Source organism: Pomacea canaliculata, linkage group LG11 (assembly GCF_003073045.1).
Source record: "Pomacea canaliculata isolate SZHN2017 linkage group LG11, ASM307304v1, whole genome shotgun sequence".
Lineage (NCBI taxonomy): Eukaryota > Metazoa > Mollusca > Gastropoda > Architaenioglossa > Ampullariidae > Pomacea > Pomacea canaliculata.
The window spans coordinates 2,100,253-2,115,504 of NC_037600.1; the positions used below are offsets into that span (position 1 = coordinate 2,100,253).

The 15,252-nt window shown below is 40.2% G+C and overlaps 1 protein-coding gene and 2 non-coding genes across 3 annotated transcripts; all 3 read right to left on the minus strand.

Annotated features, from left to right (window-relative positions):
• Nucleotides 1-2,811: 2,811 nt before the first annotated feature.
• LOC112576379 lies at nt 2,812-3,031 on the minus strand. The gene has a single exon (XR_003101820.1). It is a non-coding gene; the product is annotated as a small nucleolar RNA U3 (small nucleolar RNA).
• A 1,603-nt stretch (nt 3,032-4,634) lies between these two features.
• LOC112575857 (rhomboid-related protein 2-like) lies at nt 4,635-13,932 on the minus strand. Its single transcript, XM_025257944.1, has 11 exons — nt 13,504-13,932; nt 11,475-11,781; nt 9,303-9,326; nt 8,833-8,994; nt 8,385-8,576; nt 7,966-8,120; nt 7,380-7,492; nt 6,923-7,023; nt 6,284-6,380; nt 5,611-5,709; nt 4,635-5,456 (listed from the first exon to the last, which is right to left on the minus strand). The coding sequence occupies exons 2-11, from the start codon at nt 11,604-11,606 to the stop codon at nt 5,299-5,301; spliced, it is 1,233 nt and encodes a 410-aa protein (XP_025113729.1). The 5' UTR covers nt 11,607-11,781; nt 13,504-13,932; the 3' UTR covers nt 4,635-5,298.
• LOC112576378 lies at nt 10,233-10,452 on the minus strand. Its single transcript, XR_003101819.1, has one exon. It is a non-coding gene; the product is annotated as a small nucleolar RNA U3 (small nucleolar RNA).
• Nucleotides 13,933-15,252: the final 1,320 nt, after the last annotated feature.

The window sequence follows — 15,252 nt, forward strand, 5'->3', positions numbered from 1 at the left end:
CTTGTTGCTCCTTTGAGGAGCATAGGGCCGCAACAACACCTCGCCAGCGGACCTGGTATAGGGCAGCCGCAGCCTCCTTCTGCTGGGCCCATGTGGTTCCCACGTACTTTGCCTCGCTCTCTACTGTTCTTTTTCAAGTCTGCTTTGGTCTCCCAACTCTTGTCTTCCCTGAGGGTTCCAGTCAAGTGCCTGCCTGGCAATGGTGTCAGCTGGTTTGCGCAGGGTGTGTCCTATCCAGCCCCATTTGCCTTTGTGATGTCCTGGCTAGTGTCATTCTGGTTAGTTCTTTTCCACAGGCTGCTGTTGGAGATCTTTTCAGGCCATCTTATTCCCAGAATATGGCGTAGGCATCGGCGGCTTTCGATGTCATGACCCGCTCCACCGTCCTTTTTGACAATGCTCCCCAGATAAGTGAAGCGGTCTGTTTCCAGGATGTTCTCTCCTTGAAGTTGGATTGGGAGTTCCTGCTTGTTGTTGATTCTCATCACTTCGGTCTTCTCTCTGTTGACCTTTAAGCCATTCCTCGGCTAGCTTACTCAGTTTGGTTTGTACATGTTGTTGCCGATGAGATAGAAGAGCATGATTTAATCCTTTAAACTCAGTGGACACTACAATGATAGCTAGGACATGTCCCCCGTATGGAGAAAACTATTCCACAAAGGATTTAAATATGAAAAAGACCTGTCATACAAACCAGGCAAGTAACTTGTAGAGAAATGATTCAGCTTTAAAATGAGCTATTTTTTGTTTCTGTACCATTAACCATTCACAGACTAAAAAAAATAATAAAAGCACTTTACACATGAGTACAGTGTGACTTCTTAAACAAGGCAAGTCAATGGCTGTTACTTGCCGGGGCAACCACAATGAGTTAAGAGACCAACAACTGGAAGACGTTTTAGCAGATATCTAGACTCATACCGGCCATATAATTTTTACACCCACCTATACACCTGCTGGGTGGACACCTTAAGTAAATTTTTATTGTACAATTTTTCAAATATTTACCCTTGTGAGCATGTGAGGCCACAGTATGGGCTGCAACACAGGTGAGTTCAAAATATTTATATAGTAAACAAAATAAGACCCTGCGCTTTACATGAAAGACATCCGGAGGTAAGCAGTTGGTGCAAGGCCCTCAGTCACTCATTAAGAAATATCCTTGTTTCTGCAACCTTTCTATTGGGGTGTTGGGTAGCAGGTAGAAGATAATGGGTTTTCACTTCTTCATGAAAATAAGTGAATGAGCTTAATTGTAATGTTCTTAGCAATATACCAAGGTTAGTTCATTTTATATTTCTCCACAACACATTGCAGCTGACAATGAGTTATATAAGGTGTTCAATTTAGTAATACAAAATGCAATATCCAACCAGCCCTTGCAAATCTTCCACCATCACGCTCCCTCGATTGACACTCACAGCTCACCAAGGATTGGTTAAAAACTCTTCAAATATCAAAAACGAAAATGCCCTTAGAAAAAAATCTCATGTGAGGAAATAGTTATCCCCAAAATTATATTTTGAGCAATTCTTCATCTATGTAGACAAGGTCCTGTTATAAAAATTAAGGGGTCGTATACACATCAACAGATGACAACATCAAAAATGTTTATTGCATTAAATAATAATTTTATTTATTCAGCCTTTTTTTCTCATAGAGAGCTAATTAAATGTACAAGTATATATAAGACAGTGTTACAGAGCTCTTTTAACACTAACTGGTCCCAAGTCATGAAGTGTGTGGGTGCGAAAACGTCGGCCAGACACTTCTGGTCGTTTTAAATTCATATTATCTATGGCGATCTTGCGAGTGCTCAGACTGCCTCCCCAGCTCCACATGAGCTTTGATGGAGAGACTACATCTCGTCATCGCGCCCTCAATCTCCGTGCTGTTTCAACATCTCGGGTTTTTGCTGCAGGACACATAGATAGAATAAGATATACTTATAATTACGGTAAGTTTTAACTCATTATTAATAAATAAATATAATAACTAAAAATATAAAGAAATTTCTCAACGTTTTTAATAAACTCAATGTCTTATGTATATTTATAAATTCTCATTAGAAAATAATTACAAAATATTAAATTTATTATTTAAATTATATTTTAATTGAAAATCTGATTTGCTAAGTTGCTTCCCTTGCGCCTTCTAAGCAGAAAAGGTCTGTTCAAAACTGTTCAAAATGATCGGCTGTACGCTAAAGTTCCTGAGCCTGATTTAATCTTTTTAAACTCAGTGGACACTACAATGATAGCTAGGACATGTCCACCGTATGGAGAATAGCATCCTCACAAAAAATATGTTCTATGGCGAACTGGCATCTCGGAGGAAAAAAAGAGACGCAGTTTGTAGAGAAAGAGTGGGTGGGTGGTGTGGAGTAATCGTTATTAGTTCATATCCCGAGATGATTGGATTTCCAGTTGATGTCACTTGAGTTTATAAAAATACACTTTTATTATGAGCAATGGTCGAGTCGCTCGTGTGTTAATGGGCTTATATATATATCCACTGCCTGACCAACTTCATAGGAATGTGGTGGGAGTTGGGGGGAAAGAATTGAGATTTTACGCCGAGACAGCAACTTAGACATGGCAGGCATCCCAGCAGTTTACACAGATGCCACATGCAGAGAAAACAAGACAGCGTATCCGACATGAGAGATGAACAATTAACATCAACCTTCACTGAATTGACAGGCGCTTGAACTGTATAGAAAATTTTCTCTCTCAATGCCTGTACCATCTGCTCAAATTGAACAGCTCAGAGTACGGAGGCTCACTATTTATATAATTCCTCACAGTTGCAACCGCTCAGAATGCCGCCCCTTCCTCCAGCTCCCCACACAGGGAGGAGAGGAACGGTCATCAATGATGCAGTGACGTAGCTAGAGCCAGCCACGACACTCCACCCGCTTCGCGCTCAGAAGGGGAGGCTACGTCTCGTCCTCGCGGTTTGCGGACCTGTCAGAGTTACCTGACGTCTCGGCAGAACAACCTTTAGAAATGATCCCTAAAAGTATGATCCTAGGCGACAAGCTCTCATTGTAAAACTTGACAAAACAAAATTATGTTAATTAGTGGGTGATCTTAGCGATTTGCATATAATGCAATATAATTATTACACTTTACTTCAAACAATGATGTGTGTAATAAATTTCAATAAAATTTTTAATATCCATAAATTAGTTGTAAATATTTCATCATTTGTTTGGGTAATGTTTTTTATTTTTATTTTTTACTGTTCAAATAAGAATTCAGTTGTCGTGGCCCGTGGGTATGACTGTCTCCCTTTGTTCTCCATGCGGATGCAAACATTTTTTTCGGATTAAGCTGGCGAACGGATAGCCGAGTGGTTAGGACGCTGGTTTCCGAATTGGGAGAGGATAAGTTCATTACCCGATTTGGTCTTTTTTTTTTTTTTTTTAATTATTTATAGTCATAATGTGGTGTTTATAAATTTTAGTCATCTCAGTAGTTATCTCTCTTTTACATTTGATTTAATTCCTGTTTATCTCGCACCATGATGCAAATTAACTACAAATAATCAATATTTCGTCTTGGATATGTGTACCTTAGGTGATATATTATATCTATAAAGTCTTTGTGTACAAATGTTCATGTAGAAAGGCAGACTGACCGAAGTTGCAACTGTACAGAATCAAAAGTTCAAGATTTTGTGTCTTTAAATTAAAACTTAAATTTATAGATGTATATACATGTAACTGATATAAGAGAAGAAGACCAGAGGACTAGAAAGGAGATTTTATATGAAATTTTCTAAACTTAAAAATTTAAGCTATCTGCATACATTCACTTAATTAAAACTGAATCCAGAGTACTGAATCAGAATTAGAAGTTATTTCTATGCATGAATGAATGTCAAGGAAAACAAGATATCTTGATGTTGACAAGGTTTTATAATTCATTGACACTTCGCAACCTCTCAGAATTCCTCTCCTGCCGTGGATGTTGCTCCCCTCGAGTTCAAGAGAGACTATATATATATCGTCATCTCAATACACTGACACGTGTCTCGTACCTCCCAGGATGCTCTCTGTCATGGCGATCTAATTATAGCCATACATCCGACATGGCGTCCTTATAATAAAAGTTAGTTTTATCTAATTATTAATAATTTCATATAGTATTAACTAATTATTTTTTTCTCAAATGTTTTAAAATGTTATTTCTAATATTTCATTAACAAATCACTTGTCAGTGAGAGGGGAAGTGGCGTTTATGTCTGTACATGTATTTGTAATTGGCCACACCGATGGTGGGATCGTAACCAACCGTTAGCTGTTAAAATACGAATTGTGGAGTGAGTGAAATAATTGCTTGATTAAATTAATTTTACGAGAGATTTGTTTTGAGCGGAGATTTGAAGTTCGAGCGTATATGCAGGTGGTAGAGAAAGATCGAGAAAAGAAACTGTTGTGAGTTGTGCGAAGTCTTGTATTCAGTGTCATGAGCTGTGGCAGGTCTTGTATTATCTTTGTAGCCACTTTTTTATTCGCTTCACTGCTGACACTAATTCTGCTCGCAGGGCCAAATGATGTAACCCAGTGGTGGGGGTTGTGGTGTGACAGCAACTTTCTCCAAGGCACTCAGAGGCAGGAACTAGCCAGCACGTGTACGACTCTTTAATGCACGTGCTACGTCACGTTGCCAGAGGCGGTAACGGCAGGGCTGTCTCTTCTCAACTTCTCTGCCTCATCTCTCTCTTCATCAGTCGGACTGTCTCCACTTCAGACACACACTATTTATACCATCCTAGTCTTTATTATTTATAGCTGATAGTCTGTGAGCTCGGTGAACTTTTTCCATCAGTTTGCTCCTCAATAGTTCACTTTTTTTTTTCTTTTCAAGGAATATCCACTGAAAGAATTGTTTGTGCATCAAATAAAGTTCAAAGGTGAACATCACTCTCTCTAGAACAAACACCGTTCACCGACGTGGATATGTCACCGGTGTAAAGGGCGTGTTGACTAACAAAGAACTACTCTTCATAGTCGTATTATAGAGCCACCAGCATTTAACTGCTCCATGGTTACAGACCACATGTACTCTTATTATAGAGCCACCAACATGGAACAGCTTCATAGTCACGCAGCAGACCTCACAATCACACCTCGCTGCTAGGAAACACATAACAGTGCAGGTAGGACGCATAAGAGTGTTGCCTATTAAACAGTCAGTAACTGGTCCTCCATCTTATCCGTGAACAGTCTGATGAGTTGATTTACGTTTCCTGGATGATGACTCGGTGCAGCCGTCCCCAGGCCAACCGTTATTAGTAATAGCTTGCTTCAGGGTAAGACTTGTACAAAATGTTGAAAAGTACACAGCAGCCAAAGAAGATCATCAGAACAAACATATCCAGCCACCCGGAATTCGTTGACCACGGGTACCTCCGACTGTCTGTGAGAAAAGCTCTGCCCAGCAAGAGTCCTGAAATGAGAGATAATTTACGTGTGTAGACAATCTTATGTAAGTATGTACGTGTGTAGTGTGTGTGAATGTGAGAGAGAGAGAGCTGTTGTGTGTAAAAGTTGCTGAAAATCTATTGACTTTGCCCACAAAGCAGACTCCCAACTATGCATACCTGCAAGGATGCCACCTGCGTGTGCCCCTATTCCCACTTTATAAGTGGGGTAAGTCGGGCAAAACCGACGATAAATCGCCAGAGAAATCTGCACGGCAGCTACAACAAAAGACATGTTCAGTTAAGTTTTAGATACACAGATGCAAGATGTCAGGCTTACACAAACAACAGAGAACAGAATACACAAAAAGAATCAGAAGTTGGTATCAAGCTCTCCACAATAAATGATGTTGATATCAACCTGTCTATAATCAGAAACTAGTATCTACCTACACACAATAAAAGATGTTATTAATATCAACCTACCTACCCACATGAAGGTAAAGAATGTAATTGTCTACCAACAAAACAACAACAAAAAAGTTTATTTATCTCAGCAATCTGTCTAAAATAGAGTGATGGTAGTATCGATATACCGGCAGTAAAGAGATCAGCCTCACAACAACAAAGGTTATCAATGTATCAGCAAGGATTAATTGTATTTAAACCTAACTACAAGAAAGATGGGATGTTTGTATGAACCTTGCCACAAATGAGAAACTGGTATCAACCAACTCCTAAGTAGGAGAAGACATTATCCACCTGCATACTATGTTACAACTATCAAGGACAAAAGCGAAATTAGGCTTAATCTCTCCACATCAGTAAGGATGAGCAGTTAGTCTCGACCTACCCACAATAAAGATGAGAAGAAGTCGAAACCAAGGCTTGGCGAACCATTTCGTAGTCTTCTTCTCGCTGTCGTCTTTGCCATTGAGTTCGGACCAGTTCTGTCATCAAGATGAAAAGATAATTTAGATTATTTAGCAGTGAGAAGGATTAAGTGGGCAAAGGGATAGCCGAGTGGTTAGGAAGCTGGTTTCCTCACAGGTTCAATACTGATTTGGTCTATGCTTTTTTAATTTATAGTCATGATGTAGTATTTATAAATTTTAGTCATCTCAGTAATTTTTATGAATCAAATTATTTCTCTCTTTTACATTTGATTTAATTCCTGTTTATCTCGCATCATGATGCAAAGCACATTTTTTTCCAAAAATACTTCACAGTTTAATTTTCTTGCATGTGCTTCAATTTGTGTGTGTGTATAAATGCAGACAGTGAGAAGCTTTAATCTATAACTTAACACAATATAAGAATTAATATAATTATTGTGTTACATCTGTCGATGATCATAAACATTCAGCATCAACTTCATATCTTCTAGCCAATAATGATAAATGCCTTCACTACGTATGCTCAAGTGACTCCAAGACTGGACACAGACAAAGTGATATTAGCCATCAGAATGCCAGTTACAAGTAATGCTCACCATCAAAATGCCAATGACATGCCCTGTTACAATGGCATAAGTTCCTCCCGCAGCTCCGGCCAACCCCACGCTGTGGTCACTGACTGACTGAAGCAAAGAACCTGTAAAGAGAATCAAAGAAAGATTATATGTGCCATAGCATAGTAAAGTATCATAAAGGTCATTCACTAGCAAAACCTAAGGGCCTACAATTTCTACTCTAATGGTTAGTCACTAACTAGAGCAAAGTACCTTAACACCACTATAATGGTAACTCACTGAAGCAAATAGTCAACAATTACATTTTAATGGTCACTAACTGATTCAAAGAATCTGCAGTCTATATAATGGTCACACAAAGAAGCTGAAAAAGCCTGAAACCTAGTCAACTGCAACTTTAAACAGGTGAGGCATGTTGATCTAACAATCTATACTTTCAATGAGGCAGTCTGCCCCTGACTAGGTGTATTCTTCTTACCTGTGATTATACCGATCACATAAACAATAGCCATTCTCCACCATCTGAACATTACTTCCAGAGGAAACCCCAGCAACACCTGTAGGCCAAGGTTGAGAATCAAGTCGACCCACCTTGAGACAAGCAGAGAAAGATTGTTTAAAAGAATGTGTTATCAGGGGTTGTGCATCATATATGTAACACTGGTGCTTATTTTCTTTTGCTCCAGTTTTACACCTTTTGTCATGTGACAGGCTTGTTCCCTTAGATCAGAACATCTTCCCTTTTCAACCAGATCAAACAGACCCCAGTAACCTCTTTCTTTCTCTCCTTCCCAATGTACATGACTAATCAACTGCATCTTATAAGCTTGATAACTGTGATTCCATTTTCTAGCAAAGTACAGGGTTGCTCAAAATGATGCGAACACTTCAATGGTAGAAATAATCCATTAGTGTTAACATGTTTTGACTGACCCTGTATAATCAGAGGACAGATTGCCCCAAACTGTGGACTGTATCTTGAAAGTATCTTAAATCTCTGATGACCCAGGTATCTGCCCAGTCATTATCCTGTCTGTTTGAGCACCTAGTGGCTGATGTCTTACCCCTGGTGCAGGAATATGTAGGACACAAAGCGCCAGACCTCCTGGCGTTTGTTCTGTAGGTACATCAGTGGACTGTATGCTGCTACACCATCCAGTAAGTGCACCCGGCCCCCCAAGTGGTAGATGTCAGCAACATAGTACAGAAAGACTGCCAGCTGTAATATACAACACACTTTAGGACGTGCGACAATTTATAATTTTAAGATCTAGAATGGATTATAATTTTATTATATCTTATTTTAAGCATATCCACACATGTACATGTTTTCATACAGTAATTTGACAATAGCATTTCTACTTCTGCATCAATCTCTGTAGGGCTCTATAGAAACATATGAAACTTTGCAAATATTGCGCACTGCCCTTTACTGAGGGTCTTACAAGATTTGCACTACAAAAGGGGATGATAAATTACTTACCTGAGCCAGAGAGATGGTGATCATAAAGAATGGCGGCGGAATCCATCGGTAGGTGGCCAGGTAATCATCCACCTCTGCCTGGGGCATGGTGTTGCGACACACGCTGTTCATCCAGGTTTTCTTGCGTTCCACCCCGTGTGGCCGGCCACCCAGTTCACCATCTGAGCTGTACGTCTCTAGTCCGCCGGTCACCTGCAAGACACGCGGGATTAAAGCATGTACACCGGTCGCCAACATTCACAGACCTATCAACTGTGATGGACAACTGACCGAAACCCTGATTGTTAGCACATGTATGTAGACGGTCATATGTTAGTAAATCTATTACACCAGTCATGTTAGCACATGTATGTACATCAGTCATGTTAGCACCCATATGTAGACAGTCATGTTAGTACGTGCAGAAAAGCGAGGAAAACAAATTGCTTAATGAAGAGGATATACTCACAATTTTAACGAACTCCATGTACGAGATGGCCTTGCCAGGGTTGAAATCGACAAGGTCAATGAGGTCATAGACTTTGTCGGGAGGCAAAAGGTCACGGTACGTCTCGTCTTGTAGCAGACGACGCAGGTCATGACTCGCAATCCTCTCCCCGCCATACACGAACTGCGCATCACGTGACAGTATAAAAGTATATTTACTGGCCTTCACGATTATATGAATTAGCACATTTAAAGCATTTTACACTTGAACCACTTACGATATTTATGTCTCCATCCTTCTCTCTCTCTTACCAGTTACGATCAAACTCGATGCCGGAGGGTAAAAAAGTATCTTGTCTGCTTCAGCACCAAAACTTACAACAGGGGACTAATAGACAATTAATGCACAAGGTCTTAATTAGCGTCTGCCCCACCTCTCACGTAATTATACATATTCTGTAATTCTAAACTAAATTAAATAAAGATACTCACTCTCTGAAAGATTGGGCGGAAGTGCTGAAACAAAGAAATTACAAAGAATTACCAGAATAGCACATTAAAAGATAAGATAACTTTATTGTCCAGCAAAGGAGATGTGTCTTCCAGCATGCAAGCAGTCAGAGGAAAAATCAAAGACATCAACAATAACATCAGCAATGGCAGAAGTGAGCACACACACACCCACACACACACACGCCCGCATCAAAAGGACAATACATCAGTTTCCATGACTACATAATGACAGCGATAACAGAGATGGGATTACGTCATCCCCATTGTGTGTAACACTACTAGTCGCTTATAGTCTTTTGTTTGTTGACAGCAGAGATGGCTGATGGGATGAATGACCTCCTGTAAACGTTCTTTTTCGCAAGAGAGACCCTCAACCTCCGTCCTGAGGGCATAGGCTCGAAGCGGGGGTTGAGTGGATGGATGGGGTCAAGCATGATTTGTGTTGCTTTCCGGACAAGGGCTGAATCGTATTAAAATCACATTAAAAGCAATCAATAATAATAATTATTATTATTTAGCTGAGCTGTTTATTTACATACCGTGTTATTTAACTCTCAGATAGGGTTATTTACTACGATGGAGTGAGTATACTTCAACTTTTTAAATGAAAGATCGCCAACGACCCGCCCTCATTCTTGACAAGTTTGTGAAAAGCATTTGGTGATGGTGATTTCAGTGGTGACTACAGCGGGAGCGCACATCATTAAGATGGCCTCCATAGATTTACACTGGTCTGGTAGACGTCTGTCATAGTGTAGCTGCGTAAAGAGCTGGACAGGTCCATGAACGACGGTGCCAGTAGTACTTGAGATGTAAAACGCAACTCCGCAAGTGGGCTGCATTAGCGACAAGTTTGTTTGTTGATGATGCACTACATTGAATTGATAATTGTTTGTTGGGTAGTCCGCAACCGCTCAGAATGCCGCCCCTTCCTCCAGCTCCCCACACAGGGAGGAGAGGAACGGTCATCAATGGTGCAGTGACGTAGCTAGAGCCAGCCACGACACTCCACCCGCTTCGCGCTCAGAAGGGGAGGCTACGTCTCGTCCTCGCGGTTTGCGGACCTGTCAGAGTTACCTGACGTCTCGGCAGAACAACCTTTAGAACTGATCCCTAAAAGTATGATCTTAGATTGTTCAGTCGCAACACAGACCTCGACAAAAGTAAATTATGTTAATGAGTGGGTGGTCTGAATCATTTACACATAATTCCTAATAATCATTATATTTTACTTTAAACAATAATGTGTATAAATATTTTAATAAATCTTTACATGCTTTAAATATTATTTGTAAACATTTTATTTTATTTTGTTTTTTTATTACTTTCAAATTAAAATTTAGTTCATTATAGTGAGATTATTTCCCTTAGTTCTTATGCTTCCGCTAAGTTGCTTCCCTTGTTTTTGAGTTGCCGACTATTTTTCAGATTAAGCAAAGGTTAGAGTCAGATTAAGACCACATGTAAATTACTGAGTTGACTAAATCCATCCAAACTCAGTGGACGGTACCATTCAACAGCGCTAAGAGTTGACAGCTGGCTCAGCGCTCAACACCATTGAAAATAACAGACAGTAAAGCTGGTCTCTCTATGGCAGCTCATGCCACGCACCAGGAGGAAATTCGGCAGTTAGCACTCGAAAATTCTCTCTTTCTTTAAATATTGCGTCTTCGTTCGACTTTCAAAAGCAGCTATAAAAACCCATCTCGTTAAGAAATAGCTTGCAAAACCAAGCGTAATTGTGTAGATAATAATTTTTAATCAGCTTTTACGAGTAACAAATATTAGTTGTAAATGTTTTATTTTTTAAATTATTATTTTACTATTGAAATGGGAATTTAGATCAGTTGAGTATGATTAGCTGCCTTTGTTTCCTTTGAAATACTCGTTTAGCGCAATTGACCAACTGGCGGAAATAGATACCTGACTTATTTATTCACGTGATATTTTTGTTACACGCGCTTCGTTAAATAAGGACAAAGATATTTATTTTAAAAATTAGAATGTAAACGGTTTGGGGAAAAGATTTTTTGGCCTATCGTTTGGAACACATTTTGCCCGGTTGTAGCCAATTCCGGCAGCCAAACACTTTCAGAGATAGGACAGATAGACAGATAGACAGATAGACGGGGCTGATAACTAGACCCTTACCAGTTCCAAGTTCTGGTGAAGTTGTCTCTCGAGCTCTGTCAAGTCCTCCTCCACCGAGAAAACTGTACTTCGACCTGCTGTCGCTGATGACGCCCGACTCTCGAGGTGTCCGTACTGCCATCGCCCCAGCATCTTGGTCTGGCTTCACCACGATACACCTGTCTACCTGTCACACCTGCCTGTGGCCTTGGGTTCTCCGGGTGTTACTCGTGATCTGTCGCTGGATGTGAAGAGTGAGGGGGAGGATAGGAAGGAAGCATGCAATATCTCCCAGGCACTCCGTATTCCGTAATCAGTACTCAGTCCTCTGTAAGAAAATAATTGTCACATTTTCGTAATTTATCTTTTTATACAAATCCAAACGAAAGTTTAACCAAGTTTCTACTATAACTGTTTGACTGTTTACCGTCTTGTTCCGCTGTGGTCGATGGAATAGAGAGCTCTGTTGGAAAAATAGTCGCAACCTTTATTTTATTCACGGATTATATTTTTGGTGAATATTCTTTATTTAATAACTAAACCTAATTATGTGAGCTCTTTTAAAGTAGAAAATAAAGCACGTACTTCCATCACTCATACTCATAGAAATTTTTGAAACTGATATGTGTCCGTGATGTCAGCTGATGCAGCAGACTTGTACATTTCAATATGGTTAATGCAACAACAAAACCGAAATATTAAGTTTAAAGTTGGCGTGTGCTCTGTCGCGCCATGGATAACTCTTTTGACAAGTATTCACCCACACCTAGTTACAGCGCTCAGTACTACATGTCCATTCACCAAATCAGTAAAATATATATAAATGAATGAAAAGAATGTAATAAAACAGTACATATATACAGAAATAGTTGACATTTAGGTCCAAGTACAATTCTTAAAACCTATCTCTCGACGTCGATGTCGCTCGCCTCATATATGTTCACCGTTAGTAATCCAGTATTCACCGTTTGTAATCCGATTTCACTGTTCAATGTTCACAGTTTGTCATACTACATTCACAAATCACTTCTTTACGTACATCAATAATCTAAGTCTAACTCGTGCTGGTGTAGACTTCCAGTACACTATACATTCACTATACATTACACTGATTACACTATAGTATACATTCACTAAGTCCAGCAAACAACTTTCTAACGTCTCCTCGAGACGGACCTCCACTCGCCAACATGCGAACTCGGAAACAGTGTCTCTCACGCTGTCCCTCTCCCTACCTGTGGGGGGTGTCTGGTCGCCCTTTGATCTTGGAAGTTCCCCGGTACTAACACTAGTCAGAGAGTTAGAAAGTTAGGGTATAATGTCTCTGCACTAGTCTACCCCGCGGGTCCGTGTCACAGGTCAGATTTATGGCCCCGCCTGGACCATCCTGCCCTGTCATTAGACTGAGCGGTGACTACTTGACCAGTTGACGGTTGGTGGTCCAACTCTAATTAACTTTGCTAGAACTAGAAAATACGTACGTTTTCTACATTAACACCCATGTAAACACCGTGAATTATCTGTGTCTTTCTAATATGTTGATATTTTATACCTTATTTTTGTTTATGTTAAGAAAAGATTTTGCCATACGTTCCTCCTCTGCGACATGCTTGGACGAACATCAACATTAATGATCTCCGACCTGTTAATGATTCTAAGTTCTTTCGTTTAGACTTACTGAAGCAAGCCGAGCAAAACTTTCACAGAGAATACAGCAATACGTTTCAAAACTGCTTTACAAAGTTTTCTGAGGGTTGTAGTTGTTTTGTTGTAGATTTATGTGTTTGTTTGACTACATGCAGTGTTGTGCCAGTCGTGATATGTTTATCAGAGTAACGATATGCGCGATCAGAGCAGGTGTCTACAAGGATCAAACTCGAAATAATTCAGTTACTGTAAATTTGTGCACTGTAAACTGTAAATTTCTGTAAATTAGTAAAATATTTGTACAATTATAATTGAATGGGAACTCTTAAAAAAAGTATTCAATGATTAAAGTAACATTATCAAGTACAGTACGAACCGGATGCCAAAATAAAAAAAAACGTACCCGTAATACCACCCGCAAATGACGACACCTTGGTGGAGAACACGTACGTTGTGGGGGTAAAGTCGAATGAGTTAAAGCAGGTAGAGAAAATCTGGGTATTACTGATCTTGTATGTGACCTTGATTGTGGTGGTGGTTACACCCGATGTACCAATACACAGCTGTGAAGCAAGCGACGACTAAGTCGATGAAGTAGTCGGCAACAAGTTTACCCACCTTCAGCCAAACGTGTGCTGCACCTAAACTTTCAACCTAAGAGGGTACGTCTTTGCTTTCAATAGTCAGCACTGACGCACCCGGGGTATATGGCGTTCACCTCGATGATCGCGAGGTCCTTCATCTTCTTTGCGAACACTCGCTATTCTGAGATCCTGTGACTCCCAACCTGGGAAAATTTGGCGAGGGCACAATGTCAGGGCGCGGCTGCAAGACTGAAATTTTTATTTACCCGGCAACACCCGTTGGTGCGTCAGAGCTTGCCGGTCGACTAGGCACAAAGGTTTGGAGGACAGGAGGGGGTTCGACGAATTAGGAGGGCGGTCTCGTGAATGGCCTGTAAACAGTATCTTCAGGTATGCGCGTAAACACAGAGAGAGAGAGACAGACACACACACGGAGAAAACAACTATAGCATGCACATACTAGCCCGCGCGCACACTAGTCCCTTTTCCCGTTCTTGACATACACCTGATGCCACAATGGTCTTTCAATCGTGTTTCGAGTTTCACAACATGCTCTCAGTCAAAAATTGTTTTCACTCAACAAAATGGCTGGGATACCCACGTCCCGCTAGGAAATATACTGGAAATTTTGTAGAGCTACCAAGACTCAATGTTCATTATTCTTTGTGTATTTGCCGTAACTTTCTAAAAATCATTGAACCTTCTGTTAGGTAGGGAACTGTGGTGTATAAATTCCTTACTATTATCACTATCTGAGCAATGACAGATGTAGATGAGTGATTTTAATTAATGTGTGCACATTTTTAGTTTCTTTTGCTCATTAAGAGACTCAGCATCCGATGTTATCACCAACCATAGGCTGCTCACTCGGCAGGGGATGAGGGGTATACTGCAAGGCTACGATGAACTCGCTAACCTAGGTGTCTCCACGTTTTTTTAAAACAACAACAATTCCCATTCCTTCCCCGTCGCACTTCGGTAAACACTGCCGCAGATCTTTGCGCACTGCACGAAAGTACAAGTCATGTGACCTCTTCTGGTGTCCTTTATAATTATAAATATCTTCCTATATAAGCCAGCCAGCAGTTTGCTGACGACATTATTAAAGCTGGCTGAATAAGAGAAGGATATCCGCCAGGCTGAAATCATCGCCCACCGTATGTGTTATGTTATTACAGGCTTGGAATGTCTCCAATGTCACTCCGATGGCAGTTTACACCTTTACTAACGATTTCGTTAACGTTTAATTTGTGAAGAGTACCTAATATGATAAAGCTTAACATCTGCGTTGAACTTTTGTGGGAGACACTTCACTATTTATTGGCTTTAGGCATACGAAGCAGGTGCCTAAGCCCCCATATTATATGAGCTGTTTGAAAGGTTTTAACGACACTTCGGTATAAACAATTGTGCGTGGATTTTAATATGTATGCATGCATGTGTGTACCAAATGAAAATAAACAAGTATAGAACTACACAACATACATATAATGAAACTAGCCTGTTAAAGACATGGAGACACTTTCCTAATTTTTACATGGTTAGAGAAAAATAAATGGGGAATATAT

Bases quoted from the DNA above. Each gene is read 5' to 3' on its own strand.
- LOC112575857 (XM_025257944.1), bottom strand. From the start codon at position 11,606: ATGCTGGGGCGATGGCAGTACGGACACCTCGAGAGTCGGGCGTCATCA. The intron at 7,493-7,965 runs GTAAGACATCAG...GCTTGTCTCAAG, and splicing joins TACATATTCCTGCACCAGGG to GTGGGTCGACTTGATTCTCA. The intron at 5,710-6,283 runs GTAGGTCGAGAC...CTTTTGTTGTAG, and splicing joins TCTTCTCATCTTTATTGTGG to CTGCCGTGCAGATTTCTCTG.